Raw genomic sequence first — 24,701 nt, 5'->3', positions numbered from 1 at the left:
CATAACAAACAAAAAACAAAATAAAAGCAACAAGAACAGAATCAGTTCAAGATGAGAGAATTAATCATCAATTGCTTCAAGAAGATGAAGGCAGTTAAAGTTAGCACCAGAACCATAAATCCCTTACTGACACAAATTGTAAGATCAGTCAAAAGAAATGTAAAAAAAGCTATTCCTAGTAGTTTGGAAGTTTCTTACTTGAATTTTCTTATGCTCTACATTTTCAAACATTATTGTGATAATATAATAAAGATAATGGAGTATGAAAGTTCCTGATGAATATACTGAAATAAACTAAGTTGTAATATATGAAATCAAAACTTCTTTACTTGTTTTAGGAATCTTCCTAGGCTTATGTGACCCTGTAATTTTCAGTAAATAAGTTAAATTTCTGTTGCTGTTTTGTGATTCCTCTCCAGGCAGGGCCACAACTGAGGGCCTCAAATGGCTTTCAGCCTTCTTCTGAAAATCATTTTAGTTCAACTTGGAAAGATTGAGGTCAATGAACAGAGAACAATAAAAGAGAGAAAAACTTCTCACTGTAATTTCTAACTCATACCAATGACAAGAATATTTAGTGGTCTTATTTGTATATACACTTCATTTATTAAAAATGCTTATTTTTTAGAAAACTATGCAAGTACATACTATATTACAATGCAGCAGTAAACATGGCTCTTCAGAAAGCCTAGCCATGATAGTATGCATAAGTTCAGAAGTCTTACCACCTTAGAAAGGTGAAAGATACAGCAATGAACACTCAGCTAATGATCATCTAAGTTCACAGAAACTTTATCACAAAAAGACCGACCACTAAGATGAGAAAAAGACAAACCTTGTCCTAATTTTCGAAAGAGGGATGAAAATACACTTTGTAAACTATAAATTAGTGAGTTTGATTTTGATTTCTAGGAATATTTTCCTAGGAAGATTATTAAAGAGATGGTTAACCAATTTTTTAAGGTTTTTGCAAGGCAATGGGGTTAAGTGGTTTGCCCAAGGCCACACAGCTAGGTAATTAAGTGTCTGAGGCCAGATTTGAACTCAGGTACTACTGACTCCAGGGCTGGTGCTCTATCCACTGCGCCACCTAGCCACCCCTGGTTAACCAATTTCTAGAAATATTTCTTGGCAAAGATACTGGGGTGGCTCACCATTTCTTTCTCTAGTTCATTTTACAGATGAGGAAACTGAGGCAAATAGGATTAAGTGACTTACCCAGGGTCATGCAGCCAGTAAGCATTTGAGGTCAGATTTGAACTCAAGAAGATGAGTATTCCTGATCCCAAACCCAGTGCTCTATCTCCTGCATCAATTAGCTGCCCAGAAAGAGATGTACAAAGAACCACCATGGTTTCTTCAAGAACATTCCAGACCAAACTTATTTACTTACCTGACAGGACCACCAAATTAGTGATTGAGATAAATGGAGTTTACAAGTGAAAACCAACCTACACAGAGCATTGGGATGTGAGTTTCATGTTTTCAGTTGGTTCCACCTATAAAACTCTTCAAGTTGTGTTCATAAAAGAACCAAATGTGGGTGGTGACTTTGGGACAGAAGAGGGGGAAAAAAAAAAGAAGAAAATGGAGATAAGTTGGTTTCAGCAGAGAGGAAGTCTGCATCTGGCCTTGTAACCGGATTTAATTTATAACATAGACATGCTATACTTCTGGACAAGAGCAAGCTCAGAAAGAAAGATTTGAGACAGAAGAAGCTGGAGACACGGCCAGAACAGAACAAGGGCATTCAGAGAGAATCAGTAGCTGAATCCACCCCCTGGCTCTCAACAAATAAGGCTCTGTAACTAGGCAGCAGCACCTTTTGTCTGGTGGTTAAATATGATTAAATAAGCACGATACAAGATAAAATGTATTAGGGGCAAAGGAAAGATAAAAACCATGTCCTGTAGGAGATAAACTGATCACTATTTTTTTTAATACAAGCAAATTATTTTTATACCCCAAGGAAATAAAAAATAGAATTATTTAACTGCAACAATTTCCTTATAGAGAAGAAAACTTCAAACCATAGAACTATAGGACTGGATCTGCTTTTATGTACACATCCAAATGCATACACACACACACACACACACACACACACACACACACACACAAACATACATATACACACATTTCAAGGGAAACAAGGGACATTCAGAAGCACAACCACAACTGCCCCATGTTTTACTTCAGAACACCAGTAAGAGAGGTTTTCAAGGAGATAAAAATGGCAGCCTTCAAGAATCCTTTGAAAGGGAACTCCCCACAGAGCATGGGGGAGTGCTTTGTTTTCACCTTTTGAATATGGAACTGAAAGATAAAGAGCCTAGGGCACGAAACACAAAACTCTTCGAGTTCGGGCCATGCCAAGTAACTAAATGTACCAGACCCGCAGAATGGGGTGTGCTGAGAGGGGTATTCAAAGTTACATGTGCCAGAAATGTCATGAAGAACATGCTCACATGTACCATCAAGAAAATTCAATTCAACAGATATCTACTGAGCGCGTTCTATACATCTGGTTTTATGGCAGAAAAGTACCTTTTATGAATCAACTTCCCGTGCAGAGGTCACCAGATAATAAAAAAAATTAACTCATTGAAGCATCTGTTTTTTTCTCATTTACATTTCTTTAGATATAGCTTCTGTGTTTTTGTTTTAGTGCTAAAAACACAAAAGAACATCAAATTTGGGGTAGTAAGATGATTTATGTTGTCTTTTTTTCAAAGAGGTCACTGGACAATAAGATTTTACAGCCTCTGGCTTTAATCTTTGTTGCCTGGTTGCGTTGTTTGGACAGAGAGTCAGAAGAATGAACAAAGTTCTCATCAGAAATGTCTGCCTACTGGCAGACATCACAGAAATTTAATCAAATATGTAGAGTTAAACATGTGATTTAGCATTCAAAGAAAGCCAAGGAAAGACTGAGGGGGGAAAAGGGGCTATCCCCGGTCCATGGAATGTTTAGTGTATATTCTACCATTAAATCATTAGGGAAAAAATATCTCATGGAAAACCACAAAAGACCTTTTATATTCAGGAAGAGGATGGATGGTGTTAAATGTTGCAAAGTAGACAAGAAGGATCAAGCTTGAGAAAAAGTCGCTGAATTTAAAAAATTATATCCTTAAAAAATAAAAAAATATATTTCTAACAACTCTTTTTGTGATTACTATAAGTTAGAAATTGGGGAAGTGGTCTAAAAATGAGGAATGGATGAGCAAGTTGTGATATATGATCGTGATGGAATATTATTGTGCTACAAGAAATGATGGGACAGGATGATTTCAGAAAAATCTGTTAAGACTTACGCAAACTGATGCAGAGTGAAGTAAACTGATACTGTACATAATTTAGTTATTCTCAGCAATACAATGATCCTAAATAATCCCATAGGATTCATCTAGATGCTATCTGTATGCAGAGAAAGAACTAATGTTGGCTGAATGCAGACCTCAACATATTATTTTTCACTTTTTTTGTTGGAGTTTTCTTGCACAAAATGACTAATTGAGAAAGGAATATTCCTCTTTTGTATTTAATAGCTAATTATTTTTTTTGCAAGACAATGGGGTTAAAGTGGCTTGCCCAAGGCCACACAGCTAGGTAATTATTAAGTGTCTGAGGCCAGATTTGAACTCAAGTACTCCTGACTCCAGGGCTAGTGTTCTATCCACTGTGCCATCTAGTTGCCTCTATAACTAATTAGTGTATTAGGAACAAGGTTTTTTTTTCCCTTTTCTACTTTCTGATCCAGAAATCAATCAGTGTGAGAAATTCTCATAAAGATTTACCCAGGTCTAGATCTAAAAAGATGGTAAAAGAAATTCTAATTCTGGGCTAATGGGTGTAATTCTTGCTTATTGTGTTTGCTCAGATATATCTGGTAAAGTGCTGATTCTCCCTTTTGTCAAGGCAGATGATATATAAAAATTGATGTCTCTTTGACCAAGTTTTGGATGACCCAAATCAAGTAGCCCAAGACCTTTTGTTTAATATAGTCCATAACAAAACAAGGGTTTATTGGTAGACCTCAGGAATAACTATTCTTTGAAGGGCATATAAACTGCGAGTCTATCATCAAGAGGGGTTTTTGGTCTAAGAGAGATGGTCAAATAATTATCTTTTTACTAATAAATATGTTGATATAATTAATAAAATGATTAAATTACCCAGACACCAAGTCTCACAAAGCTTTTTAATTGCTGCAATATTTTACATTATTGTACATGTATATAACCTATGTCAGATTGTTTACCATCTCAAGGCAGAAGCAGAAGATGAGAAAGATAAAATTTGGAACATGTAATTGGTGATAAATATTATTTAAAATTTTTTTTAAACAAGAATGACACTGAAACATTTTAAAGTATGCAACAAAATTATGTTTAAAACAAGTGATATAAAATGAAAATTTATAGTTTCATAGAAAATTTTTTAACATTCAAGAACAGAATTTTCAAAAAATTAAATATATATATATATACACACAAATATATACATATATATTTAATAACTTTGGAGAAAGCAGTTTGAGTAAAGTAGTTAAGACAGGAAGTCATGTTGCCAGGGGCTGAGAAGAGAGTGGGAGTTAAAGAAATGAAGACAAAAAATTGTAACCCACTTTTTTCTAGAAGTTTGTTAGAATTTGAAGGGATTGCTGAATGAAGTAAGAGTTTTTAAAGATAGGGAAATCTGAGTATATCTATAAGAAACAGAAAAGGAAGCTAGTGGAGAAAGAATGTTTGAACATTATTAGAAAAGCAGATAAATAAGAGAGATGAGACTCCTAGAGAAGAATTGGGGTGATGAAATCAAGAACACAATGAGCTGGATTTGGTAGGAATGACTGCATCTGCCTTAGAAACTAGGGAAAAGGAAAGGATTGTTGAGGCAGGTTATTTAAGAGTTTGAGGTAAAAATGGGGAAGAACTAATTTATTCTCAATTTTTTGTAGATAAACTAATGTGAGAAGCTTGAGGAGAAAGTAATTTTAGTATTGGCTTCAACTTCAAAATTTTAGAATATGACCAAGAAGAGTCAAAGCAGAAAAAGAAAACTGACCAACACAAAAATTTTAAATATTATATCAGCAAAGAAGCTACAGAAATATAACAAAAAGGTAATATACTTTGACTAGGTGGATATATACCAAGAATGAAGGGTTGGTTCAAAATTAGGAAAACTACAGTGATAATTGTGAATGTTAATAATAAGGTATAAAGAATTATATGATCATATCAACAGATGTTGAGAAAACATTTGACAAATAATATACACATTCTTGTTAAAGAACAAAACAACATCAAAAGCATAGGAATAATCAGCCCTTTGTTTAATATGTTAAATAATTTCTGCCTAAAACCACATGTCAATATTATCTGTAATGGGAAAAAGTAGAGGCCCTTTCAGTAAGATCAGAGGTAAAACAAGAATATACCTAATCAGTACAGCTAGGTGATACAATGCTAGAAATGCAAGCTATAGCAATATGAAAAACAATTTAGGGAATAAACATAGACAAAAAAATTATCACTTATTTTGCAGATGATTTGATGATTTACTTAGAGAATTCCAAAGAGTCAATTAAAATTAATTTAAATAATTAGTAATATCAAGATATAAAAAATAAATACTCCAATTTTTTTTATAATTTCAAAAACTGAGCAGGTAGAGAGAGAAACATAACATTAAAAATAACCACTGAACAAATAAAATGCTTGGAAGTCTACCTATCAAGATACACATAGTAATTATATGAATATAACTATAAAATCTTTATGGATATCTAAATAATTAGAGAATTTTTATTTCCAATAGGCAAACCAAGACAATATAATAAAAATGACAATACTACCTAAATTAATTTATGGATTCAATATCATGCTAAACTAACAATGGGTTATTTTATAGAGCTAACAAAATAATAACCAAATTCATCTAGAGCAGGAGTTCTTAAACTTTTGTGTGATATGTACCCTTTTCTAACAGACTTGATCAATAATTTTAAATACATAAAATCAAAAAGAAAAAAAATCGTATTGACATGCCTATCAAAATAGTAGCAAACACAGACCCCAAATTAAGAACTGTTGATATGGAGAAACAAAAGATTCAGAACTTTAAAGGAAATAAAGAAAAAAAGGAAGAAGGGGGGGCCCTAGAAGTATCAGATCTCAAGCTACACTACAAAGCAGTAATCATCAAAATTCTTTGGCAATGGTTAAAAGATAGAGGGATCAATAAGTGGAGTAGAGTGATAAAAGTATACCAAAGTAAATAGATCTAGTAGTAAAACCCAAGAACTCAGTTTACTGAGGTAAGGACTTACTATTTGACAAAAACTTCTGGGAAAACAGGATAGCAGTCAGTCATAAGTTAGATTTAGATCAATACTTTACAACATATACCCAGATAAGCCTCTAAATGTACCCATGAACTGATAAAAAAAGATTATAACATAAGTCAAATAAAGGAACAAAAAAGAAAGCCCCTTTCAGCTTTATGACAAGGGGATAAATCTAAGACAAAAAATGGGATAAGGAGCATCATAGAAGATAACATGAATAATTTTGATTACATAAAATTTAAAAGTTTTAGTTCAAACAAAAACTAAGGCAATTAAATTTATAAGAGAAAGACAAAAAAAAATCCTTGCAACAAATTTCTTTGACAAAGGTCTCAAATCCAGGATATAAAAGGAAGTGATTCAAATTTATAAGAATAATCTCTATTGGGGCGGCTAGGTGGCACAGTGGAGAGAGAGAGAGAGAGAGAGAGAGAGAGAGAGAGAGAGAGAGAGAGAGAGAGAGAGAGAGAGAGAGAGAGAGAGAGAGAGAGAGAGCACTGGCCCTGGAGTCAGGAGTACCTCAGTTCAAATTTGACCTCAGACACTTAATTACCTAGCTGTGTGGCCCTGGGCAAGCCACTTAACTCCATTTGCTTTGGAAAAAAACATGAAAAAACCCAAAAAAACAAATTCTATTCCTCAATAAATAAATGACTATAGGATATTAACAGACAGTTTTTCAAAGGAAGAAGTACAAATTATCATCAAACATAGGAAAAAAAATTCCAAATCACTAATAATTAGAAAAATGCAAACAAAATCAATTTTGTAGTTCTATTTCACATTTTTCAGATTAAAAAAAAAAAGAAAAACTACAATTGTAAGAGAATCTACAACCAGAAACTAATGTAAAATGACTGGAGTTGGAGATTGTTAGACTATTCTGGAAGCTAATTTGGAACCATGATACTAAACTGTGCAAACCCTTTGACCTAAACATTTTAACAGATCTAAATCTCAAAAATATCAAAGAAAGGAAAAGAAGCCTCTTGTACAAAGATAATATAGCAGCTAGAAATCAGGGATGTTCCCATCAAATGGGGAATGGCTGAACAAATTACGGTATATTAATATAATAATACTAAGGTAGGAGAAATGAAGATACAAGATTTGTATGAATTGCTATGCAAAGTCAAGTGAGCAGAACTAAGATAACAATTTATATAACATTGCAGAGACAGAATTTTCAAAAACTTATAAACTAAAAAATACTTATAAACTGTGATAAAAGCAATGATCAACTACAACTCCAAATGAAGCAAGTACCTTCTAAAAGAGAGATACCAAAAAATAAGATACCAAATAAGACAAATGAAAGAACTTATTTTACTTGACTATGCACATTTGTTTCAAGGATTTTGGTTTTTATTTTTCTTAAATTTTTTTGGGAGGGATATAGAAATAATTTTTAAAGCAAAAGATAGAATCATATACAATTAAAAATCATATACAATCAAAAAACTGCATTACTGGTCATTAACTACTCCTGCACACACACACACACACACACACACACACACACACACACACACACACACACACACACACACACACACACCCCACACTGGGCATTGGAATACAGTGTAAATCTAGTTTAATTGGAATAAAAAGATACACTTACCACCACCAAGAATGCAAGAAGCCTGGCGGTTCCCCCAATGTGATGTTTTTTTCCCATCTTATCTAAAATGGATTAAAAAAGATATTAAAATTTCCCCCCAAACACAATGTATACAAAATTTCTTCACATACAATAAAGCAGGAACTTTTCTCTTTTATATTTTAATGTACAGGATCTTTATTATTTTCTTATTTTTATTTAGCTTATTTAAATAAGTATGTGTGTATGTATATACAAATATATTTAAGTGGTTGCTGATTCCTATAAGTTAAAAAACCATAAAATTTAAAATTTATTGCAAATACAAGCAACGGTCATTTCTTTTTACAGATTTTGTATCTCAAGAATATATTCTAGCAACATTTCCTTAATTGCGTCCATATAAATATAGCCTAACACATGGTAAAATTATAGTATTTGTACATGTGCCAAGTTATTTTTTAACTTCTTGAATACTACCAATGAAGATCAATGTAAATTATGCTGTTAGACTATTCATAATTTATTTTTGGAATATCAGTTTACCCTAGTTGAGGCATGATCAGATGAGTATTTTAACTAAAAACAGTAAATGGTCCTGGCATCTTATAATGAGATACATTATGCTGGTGTATTTGGCTTGATTTGGCCCTGGTCTCTATATGCTGGTTCTAAAAGTTTGAGTAGCTAGCTGAAATTCCCAAATAAAAGTGAGATATATGGATGTTAATTATTTGTCCTATTTGATTTAAAAAATTAAGTTAATATGTAGATATATTATATATCTTGGCAGGTCTGCAATGAAAAAATAATAGAGATAGAAAAAAGCAATTTATATAATATACAGCATTTAAAAAATTATCATCATTTGATTCTCACAGCAGTCCTATGAACAAGGATAGGGACTGAACCTGCAATTTTATCACATTTAGAAATATCAATGGAAAAAGTACTGAGTTTGAAGTCAGTTAAGATCTGGATTTGAATCCCACAGCTGGTACTCTGTGAGCACTGACATGCTGCTAATGTCTCTGAGCCTTCAGAAAAGAAAGGAAATAGAGTTAAAAACTTAAGATTTAGAATAATTTAGATTTAAGTCCTGGTTTAGGGTACTTAATATCTGAATAACCATAGACAAATTTAGCCTCTCAGTTTGCCAAAAGTAACCCTTATGAGGGTTGTCAAATGAACTAGCAATATTATTACTAGGTGATATACCCCCCACACAAAGATAAAGGACCTATAAGGTACAAAAATATTTCTAGCAGCTCTTTTCTGGTAGTCAAGAATTGGAAATTGAGGGGATTTCCATCATTTGCGGGATGGTTGAACAAACTATGGAATATGTTTATGGTGGAATACTATTGTCATATAAGAAATGATGATGAGCAAGATGCTCACAGAAAAACCTGGAAAGGTTAACTTAGGCTGATGCAAAGTGTACTGTGTACAAAGTAACAGAAAAAGCATAAGATGATCAGCTGAAAAATACTATCACCAGAGAAAGAACTAATGGTGTCTGAATAGAAATTGAAGCATTCTTTTTTGAGGATCTTTTTTTAATCTATATTTTCTATCACAGTATGTATTTTATGGAAATGTTTTGTTTGTCTATACATGTATAGCCTAAATCCCTTGTCTCCTCAAAGCAGAGAGGGAGAGGATGGAGGACAGGAGAGAACTGGAGCTCAAAGTGTTAAAAATGGATGCTAAAAATTGTTTTCACATGTAACTAGGGGAAAATAAAATACAAAATATGAAATTTAAAAAAGAAAAGCATCAGTGAAGGTTAGTTTCATACTGGCAGTTCCTTCCACTAAAAAAAAAAAAAAAAAACCTATAGGTTCAGACCCTTTCCAGCACGCATGCAGAGAAAAATTAAAGAATTTATAATAATTTTATTTAATGTAAAATAACTGATTTATACTAAATGTGATGTCTTTTTTCAATAGGTAAGTTGTCTGTTGGTCATAACTTCCAAAAGTAACTGACATTTACCTCTTGACTAATCATAATTATATGAAAAGGCAATTATAGGTACAATTTGGGGAATATTACCTCTAGTTCTGCTGGGGTAAGAAGGTTCTCCGATATAAATGAAAAAAAGGCTCCAAATCATTAATATAAATGAAATTTTTTAGAAGAAAAACCATCAGTGACATATAGTAGTTGCCCAAAACAAAAGGAATGGAAAAGACCAGGTGCTTGCAGTTTCTGTGTTCAATCTACAAGCTGCAAGTACTTTTTCCCTAAAGTCAGTTTCTGTCTACTTTGTATGTATTCTCCCAAGTAAAATGTAGTCTCCTTGAGGGCATGGACTCTTTTTGCTTTTTTTTTTTTTAATCTTTACCTCCAGCATTGAACACAGTTCTGGGAAGATAGTAAGGACTTAATAAAATGTTTACTGATTTTAAATCGTTAGTACATCATTACAGAAAGCCCTATTGATAAAAGCTATAGGAGAATAGATTAAATCTATATGGATTCCATAACATACAAAGTCCCTCTGGCTCTAAATTTATAACTCTATGATTATGCCATACAAATAATTTTCCCCACAACTAAATTTTCATTTATATTCTTTGTTTTTAGATACTCTAATATCCCCTAATATGTCCTCTTCCTTCACCTCCTAGAAAGTCATCCTTACTATTAAAGACTTTAAAGAGGAGAAAAAGAAAAAGAAAAGTCACTAAAACAAATTAGCATATTGAAAAGATTTAGTGTTCCACATCCAACATCCACAGCTATTTCTTCAAAAAAATCCATGTGTGTAGGGTCAGCTAGGTGGCACTGTGGGGAGCAGCTAAGTGGCACAGTGGATAGAGTATCAGTTCTGAAGTCAGGAGAACCTGAGTTCAAATGTGGCCTCAGACACTTAATAATTGCCCAGCTCTGTGACCTTGGGCAAGTTACTTAATCCCATTGCCTTAAATAAATAAAATTTTTTAAAAAATCAACGTATATGAGGTGGGTAGGGTTTTCTCCTGCCTCCTAGCAGGTGAAGCTTGGTCATTTCATAGAATTCAGTTTCAAATGGTTTACTCTTGTTCCTCCCATTTCTATGGCTGTAATTGTGTAAATTATTTTCATGGTTTTGCTTACTTTATTTTGCATCCACATTTGTATGCCTGTCCAAGCTTCTCAGCTTCCTCATATTTAGGATTTTTCGCATTCACATTCATGTACCACAAGTAGGTTACCTGTTCTTCCATTGAAAGCCATCTACTTTTTGCCACTACAAAAAAATCTGCTACAAACAGAAAAGAAGCCATTTTTTTCTGCCATTTAAACTCCTTGGGATAAGGACATTTTAGTCACTCTTTTTGCCTAATTTCAGTTTGCTTTCAAGAATATTTGAATGATAGCTGTCTCTTTTAAAAAGAATAATAACATTCATTTTACTTACTTCTTGTTTCTCTTAAAAGTTTTATGTGAGGGAGAATGTTTATTTGAATTTTTTTTTATTCCTCTAAAATGGAATTTAAAGTTTCAGATCTAGGTTAAAATCTCTTAAAATTAATGGTTTTATCCAAGATCTATTAAACACACTAAAATTTTATCCCATGTTAATGGTAAATGGCAAATTATTACTTAAAAAACAAATGTGGAAAGACTTAATCTTTGCCTTAACTTTAAAGATTAAATAATTAAAAATCAGTCAAGTACAAGAAGGAGAATGTGCCCACAGATCCTTGAGACCACCAAGAGGTAGAGGGCAATTAAAGAGAATCATTATTGTAGATTACAGAGAAATTGAACAAATTCTTTCCATCAGTCATTACTACAGGGATGGGAAATTCCTATCCCAAGGGCTCTTAAAAAAATTAACAGGAACTCACAGGGTGGCCTTAACTAGGACTGAAGTCTTTAAAGGAAGAAGTTTAGGGAATAGATTGAAAAACTTAAGTGCCATTAAACTGCCAGAAACTGGTAAGATTTTTCAAGGTTGTGAAGTAAATAAAATGCAAACCAGTGGGAATTCTGATGAAGATATGTACTTTGCTGTTAGGAACCAAAATTATTGATGGAGAATATGTGACAAGCATTTCTTAAAAAAGAAGAATAAATCCAGGAAATTAATTCAAAGGAGATTAACAGCAACTAGTTAAATATGTTTGTATTAATCATGATAAATATGGACAATGACCAATCAATGTATGTTATAAAAATGTAAAAATGTCCAGCTTGAATTATCTAATACTAATTCCATTGGCTCTCCTGCCACCTATTCCTGAAATTTTAAGCTGATTAATAAGTAGTTTTTCAAAGAAGTGTATAACAATTACACAAAATGAGGGAAAGCAGCTTAAGTGATTTTGTTCAATGATTTTTAAAGACTGAAAACACCAAATTATATGTAAATCATAGTATGGACTCTTTACCAACTCTTTTAATGACAAGAACTCAAAGCATAAAACAAATTCCTTTATTAATCTCATATCCTTTTCAAGCTTTCCTACTTCTAAGGTAGTAGATAGAGAAATTAACTTAGGGTCAGGAAAGCCTGGGTTGAAGAACTATCTCTGGCATGGAGCAAGTAACTTAAGCTGTTAGTGTCTCAGGTGATGCTTCAAGACTAAATTACTGCCAGATACAGTAATACACACCTGTATTCCCTCAAAATGTGTGTGTGTGTGGGGGGAACTGAGGCTAAAGTAGAAACTGGTAGGTCCTCGGAGTTTAGAATTTTTGGCCTGCAACTGAGCTAAAGCTAAATATCCACACTAAATTCTGAAAGAACATGATAAGCCCCATAATTGGGGTAGCGGGAAGGGGAAATATAGGGCCTAAGAAGAGGCAAACGGGGACAGGTCAAAAAAGTTAAGTAGAATAAATCTACTAGGCCAATCAATATTAGGCTCTGGCCATGAGAGGCCACTGCACTTTCAGCCTAGGTGATAGAGGAAGACCCCTCTTCTCTATAAAAGACCACGAAATGCAGAGAAAGAAAGAATCTGCAATGGCATTGGAAACTCATTGTGAGGATTCTCTCTCCTCTAGTATTTGCTCATATATTTCATTTGTTTGTATCTTTGTTTATCTGATTTATTTAAAGCAACTCACTTTTCCAAAGATTAAAACTAAGGAAAGGGATCTCAGAAAAGTCTTAATAATAGTGATAATTTGCAGCAGCATAAGACTTTTGATATTTCAAAATGTTTTTCATTTATTTAACCTCACTGAATAATAGAATCTGACTTCTGGAAGGAATTACAGAGGCAATCTAGAGCCGCTGCACCCCCACCCCCGTTCACACTAAGAATATCCCTAGAATGTAAGCATCAGGTTTCTGTAGTCTTTTTTGAAGGCCACAAAGGAGAGTGAACCCAATACCCCCAGAGCCTAGCCTTTGCACTTTTACAAAGCTGTAATAGTTAAGAAAGTCTGACTTATATGAAGCACAATCAACACCTCTGTAACTTCTACCCAGTCTTCAAGTTCAACCCTTGGGCTAAACCAAGCAAGTCTAATGATTCTAGAATCTCACACATGCCCTTCAAACACATGAAGAAAGGACTTAAAGCCATCCTTCCTTTCCTTCCAACTCTTCTTCCAATTAAATATTATATCTAGTCTAAATATTTCTGGTTCTTTCAAATTCTTTCTATGATATAATCTCAAGATTTCTCCATCTAGGTCACTTTTTTAGCTTATATATAAACTTACTAAAAGTTTGAATTTTGTCATCTCTCTACAATAGAAGTGCAGCTTGCATAGTACGTACATAGAGTACAGACTGAACCAGATTAAAACATAACTGGAAAAATGTTTAACAAAATAAATGAAATGTAACATAGATAATGTTAACTTGTTTTGAGCCTGACATCAATGTTTTACAACACTTCTCATATATTACATCCCTTTTCTCCACTCACACAGTCATCACCAGAGTTAAAATCCTCATCACCATTCATCTAAACTATTCCAATAGCTTTCCTAAAGGTCTCCCTGCCTCAAGACTCTCCCCACTCCAATTCATCCTTCACACAAATACCAGAGTGATTTCATTAAAGGTCTGACCATGACACTCTCCTATTCAATAAACTTCAATGACTCCCTACCACCTTTCAAAAATTGTAAAATAAGGGGCAGAAATAGGAATACCAAGAAAGGCATAAAGAATACCAACAAAGGTTGTTGGGGTCTGGGCCAGAAGACAGAAATAGAGCATTAATGAGCTCTATGCAAAGAGAAGCTTATGAGCAAAGGACTTTGAGTCTCTAGTTCTCCCACAGTCAAAATTTGTTTTTGTGCTGCATTAATAGAAATATACACACTAGTATAGGATAGGCAGGCATTCAGATAGAATTGCTGCTAGAATCACTAGGAGTATCCATATTCATGAGATTACAGATCTATCAAGGATTTAGAATAAGGGATATAACTGTTCACACTATAAAAAGAACACCTTATTTAGTTTGGAGCAAACTTGACAAAATGTAACGAACTTAGAGAAAGAAGACCAGAACGGCAAGGGAAAAAAAGAAACTATTATATAAAAAAACAACTAAAGAAAAAAAGTATGTTTAACCAAGGTGAATAGACTTCTAGGGATCTGACTGCTTTCCTGAAATGTATCAGTGGTAAAGGAGAAAGAGGAATAAGGAAAACTGGCAAATAAATGAAGAAGGTAAGTTATCCCCTTGTAACCCTTACATTGATAACTGTTATTCTTTGCCATTTCATCATTGAATTATCCATTCATTATATACTCCTCTATTTTTTTATTATGAATTTATCATCCAGAGGTCAACAAAAGGAATTATTAGGAGCTAGATTTAGGCTCAGTATAAAAATTTCCTAACAATTACAGCCATCTCAAACCAGAATGAAATGTCTAAGATGTGGTAACTTGGGCTCTTGCATGCAGATACAGATTTGCTCAGATGAACTTTGAGAATTTGGTTTCTTCTCTTCTTAAGGGAAAAGAATGGCCTTCTTAACTGTTCATCACTACTACCCATATTCCCTAATTAGTATTTCTCTGGCCCAGTGGAAAACATAACAATCTCACAGCTTCTCCTCTCCTGACACTGAAGCAAGTATGAGATTTAAAACTCTTAACTTTTTTAAGTAATGGGAAAAGTGGTAGAGCTTAAAAGGTCCTCTTCCATCCCCTCAAAGTATTTTTAATTTTTTTCTCCACTTAAGTTCCATAGTGGAAAAAAATAAAAGCGCATAAAAGTGAGTGTTTGGGTACACAGTAAGATTCATCTATATTTTGGAAGAAATTCCAGAATTGGCCTATACTGGACATTTGTTAACAGGAGCTGTTGTAGGAGTTTGTATAGTAAGTTGGAAATGAGGTGAGTGCTGGGTTGTACGTACATACCTTCTGACCTTCCTATCCTGCTAGACAACACCCCAAATAGATCAAGATAAAGGAAAATAACTTATCTATAGGAAAAAATTGTAACATAATTTTTGATATAGCAATGAACTAAATGAAGTGTGTATCCATTAACAAGGAAATAGCTAAAAGACAAAAGTATAAGAATATGATGTAATAATATTATTACTCTCCAAGAAATGGCAGAAGAATTAGATTCAAAGAAACCTGAAAATTCTAGTATGACAGAGAGAAGGGAATAGAACTAGAATGATTTATACAACTGTGTATATAAAAAACAAGGTAGAAAGAATTCTAATCAATGAAGTGATCAATCATGATTCTGGAAGGCATGATAATGCATGCCTCCCATCTCTGGGAAGAATGGTGACACATCATTAGAGATATGAAAGAAGATATATATTTTCATACATGGTCAATGTATTGATTTGTTTTGCTTGCCTGATAATACTTATTGGGTATAGAGGAGAGTTTCTTTCTAGTGGGATTGGAGAGTTGGTGGGTAGTGAGAGTGATTCAAATAAAAGAAGAAAAATAAAACTATCAATGACACAAAAAACAAAGAAGAGAGAAGAAAGAAGTTCAGGAGGAAGGACATCCACTCAAGATAGTCTATTGTGATCATGTTAAATTTAATATGAGGCTTTAAAAATGAATGGCATGAAACTGAACAGAAATTTACAGTTTCATATGTAATTCTCTTTTCTGTTCTTTTCATACTGGAATGTTCACATCTGTTGATACCTGTTAAATTCATAATAAAAAATAGAGGAGTATATAATGAATGATAATTCAATGATGAGATGGCAAAGAATAACAGTTATACATGTAAGGGGAAATGGTTACAAGGGGATAACTTCCCTTCTTCATTTTTATTTGCCAATTTTCCTTACTCCTCTTTCTCCTTTACCACTGATACAGCCACCACATAGGATGTCCTGAATCAGTTCCTGGAAGAAGTTAAAACTAGAGATTGTCGTAAGGGTTAATAGCAATTCTTGGCAGAAATGGTATCTATAACAGTAAAAGTAGAAGGGGTTAATGGGAAGGTAGAGAAATTTCAAGTAGTAGAGAAGAGAAGGAATGTTCCTTCAGGAACATAAGCAATCAGATTCTATATCAGACCATTAAATCAGGGATGTTGAGATATAGGGATGCATATATAGTCAGCAACTACATATATGTCCATGGAAAAGAGGGCTCATCAGGAGGATTCCCCTAAATCAACTTGAATAGTGAATGGGAAAATACTCTTGGCATTACGCTTTTTCACAATTTTCCTTCAGCCTTTCTTCCAGAATAGTGAGAAGTTAGGGAACAGAAGAAAAGGGATTTCTCCCTTTGTCTCCCCACCAGTCATTGATAGTGACTTGTGGCAGAAACAGAGAGCAAATGTTTGTACTTGGACTTAGAATATGAAAAAGTTGCATTAGGACAACCAGTTAATCAGCAAACATGTGATAAAAGATGTGGATACAAAGACAAAAGTGAAAGAATTTCTACTTTTAAGGAACAGGAGATAATTCTATCACTAGTAAAAGGGTATTGAAATAAATTATCCATAAAGCTCTTTTTTATTTTTGGAGAATATTACTTTTGTAATCACAAATAAAGATGTGGAAACATTGCAAAATTTAAGGAACAAAAAGGAATATTCTTGGTTTAGGAAAAAACTCAGAAGGAGCAGAAGAACACTGGATTCCAGGGATCCTAAGTGATGCCCTGAAGAGGCAAAACTTGCTCTGGGATTCAGGGAGAGATCATGGAGTGATCCAAGTTAAAGCAGCCTTGAACAAAATAACTAAAATTATAAACTCTTCTTCCTCTAAAGTCTATAAGGCATCAAAATCTGCAAGAGAACTATAAAAAAATAGAACCATTGTGGAAAAAAAGTTCAAATTAAAGCTTATCAAATAGGTTTAGGGAAGGAAAAGAGATGGGTTCAACAGCTGATAGCTGAAATCTTTCCTAATTAAAATATGAGAAAAGAATTAATTCTTCGTTATATCCATATTAATGAATAAAACAAATAATCTAAAGTAATAGTCATCTTTAACATAATTTGTGGTTTAGGAATTCATAGAATGATTTTAAAGCAGCATATTGATTCTATGTTATATTTTGCTTAGGATGATATTAATATTGCTTTACATTTCCTAGAAAAACACCAACTACAAAGAGTCTTGGAGTTTTAAAAATTGCTTACACAGATAATTCACAAAATAAATACATCCCAATAACAGAGTCCACTATATGGCATGCAAGAATATATACACAAATGACTTATATAAAATTATTTAGTTTAAAATAAGCAATTTATTTATGAAATGCACAAAAATTGTAAGCCAAAAAAAGATGCAAAACATACCTCTGATAAAAATGTCTGAGCAGATTTCTGAGCTCCTACATGGAGCAGATATTCATATACATAGAGTGCTAACCTAGAAAATGAATAAAATATATTAATAATTGAGAAAGTTTTTTAAAATTCAAACTCAAAGAAGACATATATTCTTTTTCCTTTCAAAATAAGTTCATTATGAAATGCCCATGCTTATGGGAATTTATAAATGGGGCATTTATATTTCTATCTTCCTATACTCATGTGTGTATACATGCAACATATGTATACACACATCTATTACACAGTTTTCTATAAATTGTAAATGTATATATATGTATTATATATATGTATACACATATATATGTATACACACACACACACACACACACACACACACACACGAGAAACAGCTTTGAGAAGAGTTTAAGAACCTCCTTTGAAGCTGAGAAGAGGAAGATTCAAGTTTAGCCTCTGACACACACTAGCTTGGGTGATCCAAACCAATCACTTAACTTCTGGACAACCCAAATAACTCTTTAAACACCTAAGTTGCAGAATGGGTAGCAATCATTAGGAGATGATCCCTTAAGGAAACAACTTCTCTACCAACAAAATCACACATATGCTTACATTTTTATGAATATATACACAAAAACATCATATGTATGTTTTTGACATATGCATATCAATAAAGACATATCAATGTCTATATACACAACTATATATGTATTCATAAGCATCTATGTATGCATTCAATATAATATAGATTCATACACATGCACAAATACTCAGAAAAATCTTACAATTAAAATAATATGTGAAGAAAAAGGCAAAGATATGTTTCTATGGGCAAGAAAGGTCACACATTTCAATTTTTGTCCTGGTAACTCACTCCCTTTGTCCTAGATCAAAAAAAAAACGTAATTTTAAAATTTTAAGTCCATGACCAATAATAATATAAGCCCATGACTCTATATTCTAAGAAGTCTTCTTTTATAGTATAAATAAATCATTTATTCGCATGTGATTATTTCATGGAAACTTTCTAATAACTTTATCTCTTCCAATTTTCCCCATGTATGCGAATATAAACCTTAACTCTTTGTGCACATGCATGTCAAAAATCTCAGTTCTCATTTTTATATTTGTTCAGCAACCTTTCATCAGCTTTGACACTAACATAAATTATTTAATTGTATGAGGTATATAAAAATATAACCAAAAAAGTATTAAGATTTAGATATAGCAGACCTCACTAAAGCATTTAAGATTTTTAGTTTGAAAATTAATCTATTATACACTTATATACGCCTACATATAAACACATACCTATATTTATGATCTATATATGCATTCATATATATATTTACTTTTATATACACACACACACACACACACACACACACACACACACACACACACATTCCATAACACATGCAAAGAATATAACCTATTCTGCCTACACACAGTTCCCATTATGTGTACTCTTAATTCTTAAACTACTCCATGTGCTTTAATTTCAGTTGATCTGTTAACAAAATATTATTCAAAATCCCAAATTAGTCTTGTGGTAGTATTTTTTAATGATATCTTGGACTAATGCCCAGATATTACACAACAGTTCAGTTTCTGCTACTCTGTATTTACCAATATTGAACCAGGTTTCTAGTAAACAATGCATAGTAACAATTCAATATAGTTGTACTATTTTTCCTGCCAAATGATTTTTTATCATTAAAAGACAGATGACATCTCTGTCTGAAATGCTATACTTATTATAAATGAGTTGTCACACAAGTAACAGAAAGGAAAGCTTTCTCATTCCTGATCATTGATCTCCTTGCCATGAAGTGAGTTAAGTCTTCTACAAGTTGAGCTGAGCTGCACATTTGTCTAAGACCATGAGAGTAAGTCCATCTGGTCAAGTGGCTCACTGCTAAAGAGTGGTCTGAGAACACTAATAAACATAGATATAACCTTAAAACTGTTCCTCCTTCTAAATTTTTCAATCTAAATATAGCACTACCAAGATGAGATTTTCTTCTAGAAGCAAAGGGATTATTTCTGAATTCTTTTAATTATAATATTAGCTAATAACAGCTAACATTTATACAATTATATACAATTATACAGCTCTTGAAGTTTTGCAAAGTGCTGCACAAATATATGGTACTATAATTATCCCCATTTTCTAGATGAGGAAACTGAGGCTGAGAGGGTCTAAATAGCTTGATTTGAGGCATGATTTGATTCCAAACTTCCTGACTCTAAGTTAGCATTTTAACCACTGTATAATAATAACTCTTTTCTTCTACAATTTTTCATTTAAGGAACAAAATGTTTAATCTAAAATGAAATGTTAACTCGGGTTTTTTGTTCGTTTGTTTAAAGCCTCAGTCCTAATCCATGCCCCGAGAATCTAATATGAACACTTAGCACAAAGATATACTTCTCTACATTTTCATCTATGTCTAAGGATAAGTGTTATTTTGTTATTACCAGGAATTAATAACTCATATTTATATAGAACTTTGAGATTTACAAAGCACTTTCCCCATAATATTGGAGGTAAGTGATACAACTATTACAATCTCCATTTGGTAATGATTTAGTTCAGTCAGAGGTTGATCATCTTTTGATATCATATGCTAGTGGTTGTCACTCAAAGCCAACCCTCCTAACTCCAAGTTCTTTCTCTTATGAGTACCTGTTTCTTCACTTCTGGAAGACCAACAACTTTGAACTGTCTTCATTCTGCAACTCTCCTGAAAGGTTAACACAGTGTAGCACAAACAGGGATGATCCTGTGTCGGAAAGAACTGGGTACTTGAAAATGCTGCCTCTGACATAATATAAACACATTTCTATATGTGTACCCCAGTGTCTGTATCTATGTACACATTCAGGTTTATGATACTCATTCAAAACTATATATAAGAATACTCAAAAATTCCTTATAATATACTAGCAAATGGTGACCAAGTCTTTCCTGATTCTACCTCTACAGGGTCCTCTCTATTCCCAGCAGAAACACCTTTGTTAAGGTCCTCCCTCATCACTTCTTCCAGGACGGCTGCAGTGGTCATGTCAGTCTCCTTAACTCTCTCCAGTTTATCTTCCATACAAGTGCTAGGAAAACTTCTGTGGTTGTGACATTTAAAGTCCTATCACTTTCCTTCATATATACGGATGACATCTGTGTTCCTCATTCTGAAGCATCTCATCAATGAGGTTTTATTCTGAATGTCACTCATGGTTAGAAGGCACAATCCTTTCAAACTATGCCTCTTAGAACTTCCAAAATTCCCCAGTTTCCTTCTCTCAAAGGACAATACATACAGTTGCTAGAGCCGGCATCCAAAAGCTTCTTCATATTTAATTTGTATATATTTATAAGTATACATGCTGTTTCTTTAAAAACTCAGCTCAGACACCATCTGACAGAATCTAAGTGTTTTAAGGGCAAGGGCTATTTTATTTTTTCTCTGTATCTCTAGTACCTAATATAATGCCTGGTAACAGTTTATTAAATGCTTGCTGATTAATTTAATTAAATTTTCTATCTTCTCATTGCTCCAAACAATACCAGTTTTACATACCAGAGAAAACATTTAAAGAGAAAGTTTCTGCAAAGGAAGGGACTTCTGTAAATACTAACAGACTGCCTTCTGGGGGTGGGGGTGGGGGAAGTGAGACTGGGGGAAAAATTGTAATATTCAAAATAAATAAATAAATAAATAAGTGAATGAATAAATAAATAAATGAATGAATTTGAAAGTTCAAAACAAAGGTCCTTCTAATAGTAAAACTTAGGTCCCTCCCCCCTCCCCTCCCATCTCAGGATTCCTTATTACCAAAATTAGACAATAAGCTAGATAGAAATCTGTCTTCACTTCCATATTTTTCTTGCATTTTTTGTTTCCAACCTGAAATCTCTAAAGAAGTATCCTGGTAAATAATAGCTAAAATAGGGTTATTAGGTGGCTCAGTAGATAAAGCTCTGGGCTTAGATTCAGGAAGTCTTGTGTTGCAAAAGTATCTCAGATACTTATAAGCTATGTGACCCTGAGCAAGTCACTTAATCTATGTATGCTTTAATCCTCTGGAGAAAGAAATGTCAAACCACTTTGCTATCTTTGCCAAGAAAAACCCAGAGATAGTATGGTCCATGGAGTCACAAAGAGTCAGACACAAATGAATAACAAAACCTTATTATATCCCTAGTTAGTCATATTCTTTCCCATTATCAAATAGAGGAAATTATAACTTCATTAGAAAAATGTGAACATCTCACATAAGTAATCCATCTAATCTTATTCTTTCACTCCTCTTAAAACTGAAACTTCTCATATTTTAACAAAACTTCAAAATATTTATATTTATCCTTATAACATACATATTAATGATACTTAATCCAAATAGTTTTCATAACATTTCATTTAATGATTATTTTTTCCAACTCTAAACAAGTTCAACTTTTAATTAATACATTAAAATTCCTTAAATTCTGGGATTGGGAGTAAGGAAACAAAAATCCTCAAATAACCTACAGCATCCACATCAGCAAGCATCAACTTCTCTAGCTTCAAATTATTCTGCAGAATGAATACAGAACCTATATCTTTCTACTCTCAAAGATGTAAAAACTCTAAGCATAATAAAATATAATTTATTATTAAAGAATGTTTTTCTATGTAAATAAAATTCCACAAAGATAAAAAGAGAATCTTGACAATTTCTAATTCCTTTTAAACCATCTTTTCAGTTAGACCTTAAAAATATTAATCATTTCACTGCCAGAATCAGTGAACCTCATAGTATAGCAACTCGTGGAAAACAAACCTTGATCTTTAAAAATAACTAGAACTAGAATTTGTTTATAAATAGGTATTGCTTATCAATGGTTAAATTCATATGATTCACATCATTCATCTCCTGTCAGAGAGGTGATTAAAATCCAGGATGAAATACGTATTTTTGCACAAGACTATATTTTATTTCCTGAATCATCTGTGCTTTGCACTTTTAAAATTGTCCAATGGACAGAAGAGAAAATCAAAAGGTAATTTTAAAAATAGCATTTTTTAAAGAGAAAGAGAACCACCGAAATTATGTACAAAAATAGAAGTTCCTTGATATCCTCCCCTGTACTACGATAACTGAAAGTTGTTTGTATGGCTAATCAAACTTTAGACTAAAAACACAGATTAACTAAGATTCAATTTGGAGACAAAGTCAGAAAGGTCATGCCAACTCTAAAATTCCAAGATTCAGTGATCTGGAAGCCATATCAAACATCTGGAACACACACACACACACACACACACACACACACAGAGAGAGAGAGAGAGAGAGAGAGAGAGAGAGAGAGAGAGAGAGAGAGAGAGTTAGTTCATGAGCATTCAAACTTTTCTTTCTGCTGGAGTGAATTTGCCATAATTCAACTTGACTCAATAAGAAGGCATGACACATGAAAGTCCACACAAAAGAGTAGAATGGACATAAGAAATACAATAAAAATGTTAAGACATAAACCAAATGGTAGGATTTTTTCCTAGCAGAAGTATTAGAGATGAGTTGCAGCCCTCCTAAGACATTCCCCTCTGTACATGTTCCATGAACACATAAGCCCCCTGTGAGTGTTCCTTGGTTATACATGTTCTCTATATGTATGTCCTTCTCCAGTCCATGGCCTAGAAGCCACATGTGGACATGGGGGGGATTTTTTTGTACTTTATTTTTATTTTTAGTGGTCAAACATGATTAAAGCTATTATTGTTTTTCACATACCTCTTGTTAGCTGAAAGCTTACACATACCAGCAGGGGGTTACGAGCTACAGTTTGGAGAATGTACCAATCACAGAGGGCCTTGAACACAGACCAGTCTTTCGAAGTGTCCCAGGGTGTCCTTCAAAAATATAAAGGCTTACTAGACTTATGAAAAAAGCAACTGAACTTTCAACTGTCGGTTTTTGCTCCTATTGAGCAGTAAGAGATAATGGCCTGGTAGAATGGACAACAACTGTGGCAAAAGACATGGATAGAAGCTGTCAGACCTATGGCAAGGTGACATAAACCTAAGAATTATTGAGTAAAAGTAGAGGAGAGTCACAAGTCAGACTAACAAAAGTATAAGAGACATCAGATTCTTGAGGTTCCATAAGTAAGGGTCTTCCCAGGTAAGGGAAAGGAGGAAACCTAGCTTTAAGAGAGGTCCTGGAATTACTAGCCCATATAATGGTAGTTGCCGTAGGCATTTAAATTAGGAGGACTCCAGGACTACTATTAGACATTAGAGAGAGAAGGTAGGAATCTGAATGAGGGAAGTTAACTCATCTGTGGCAAAGCATAGAGTACCAGACCTGAAATCAAGAACACCTGAATTCCAATCTTACCTAAGACACTGACTGTGTAATCCTGGGCAAGACACTCATCTCTCTCTGCCTCAGTTACCTCATCTGTAAAATTAGGATGATAAGAGAGTCTACCTCCTAGTGTTACTATGAGAATAAAATGAAATTATATTTGAAAAGTCCTTTATATCAATAGCTGATATTGCTAAAGAAATGATAGCTAGGGGTGGCTAGGTGGCGCAGTGGATAAAGCACCGGCCTTGGAGTCAGGAGTACCTAGGTTCAAATGTGATCTCAAACACTTAATAATTACCTAGCTGTGTGGCCTTGGGCAAGCCACTTAACCCCATTTGCCTTGAAAAAAAAAACTTTAAAAAAATGATAGCTAGTTTGGTTATTATTCCAGCTTGGAAAAGCAAGGAGTTCTATCTTTCCTCTTCTAGTCTCCTCTCCTTTTATTTTCTAAATTTCTTTATTCCCCTTCCATTCCCTTATCATACCATGGCCTCCACTCTACAAAGGGTAAGCTGAAAAATAGTCCTGAAATCCAAATTCACATTTATTAATCTTTTCATTCATTTTAACAAGTATTACTGAATACTTATGATACAGCAAGAACTGTGTGAGCACACACAAAAAAAGTGTAATTCAAAAGCATTCCCTTCTTTTTCTCAAGGAGCTTATAATCTAGCTA

General features: G+C 33.4%; 1 protein-coding gene across 3 annotated transcripts in view; it reads right to left on the bottom strand.

Annotated features, from left to right (window-relative positions):
• Positions 1-24,701, bottom strand: part of SSBP2 (single stranded DNA binding protein 2) — a 404,380-nt gene that overhangs the window by 257,090 nt on the left and 122,589 nt on the right. For 2 of the 3 annotated variants that reach the window (XM_074204890.1, XM_074204891.1), the window contains exons 2-3: positions 17,678-17,750; positions 7,977-8,038 (exon numbers count right to left, since the gene is read on the bottom strand). The exons of the other annotated variant lie outside the window; for it this stretch is intronic. In XM_074204890.1, coding sequence (XP_074060991.1) covers positions 7,977-8,038; positions 17,678-17,750 — 135 coding nt within the window. The remainder of the gene's footprint in view (positions 1-7,976; positions 8,039-17,677; positions 17,751-24,701) is intronic. 3 annotated transcript variants of the gene reach the window in all.

The sequence above is a fragment of the Macrotis lagotis genome, chromosome X (assembly GCF_037893015.1).
Source record: "Macrotis lagotis isolate mMagLag1 chromosome X, bilby.v1.9.chrom.fasta, whole genome shotgun sequence".
NCBI classification, from domain to species: Eukaryota; Metazoa; Chordata; class Mammalia; order Peramelemorphia; family Peramelidae; genus Macrotis; species Macrotis lagotis.
This window is presented reverse-complemented; position numbering and strand designations above follow the sequence as displayed.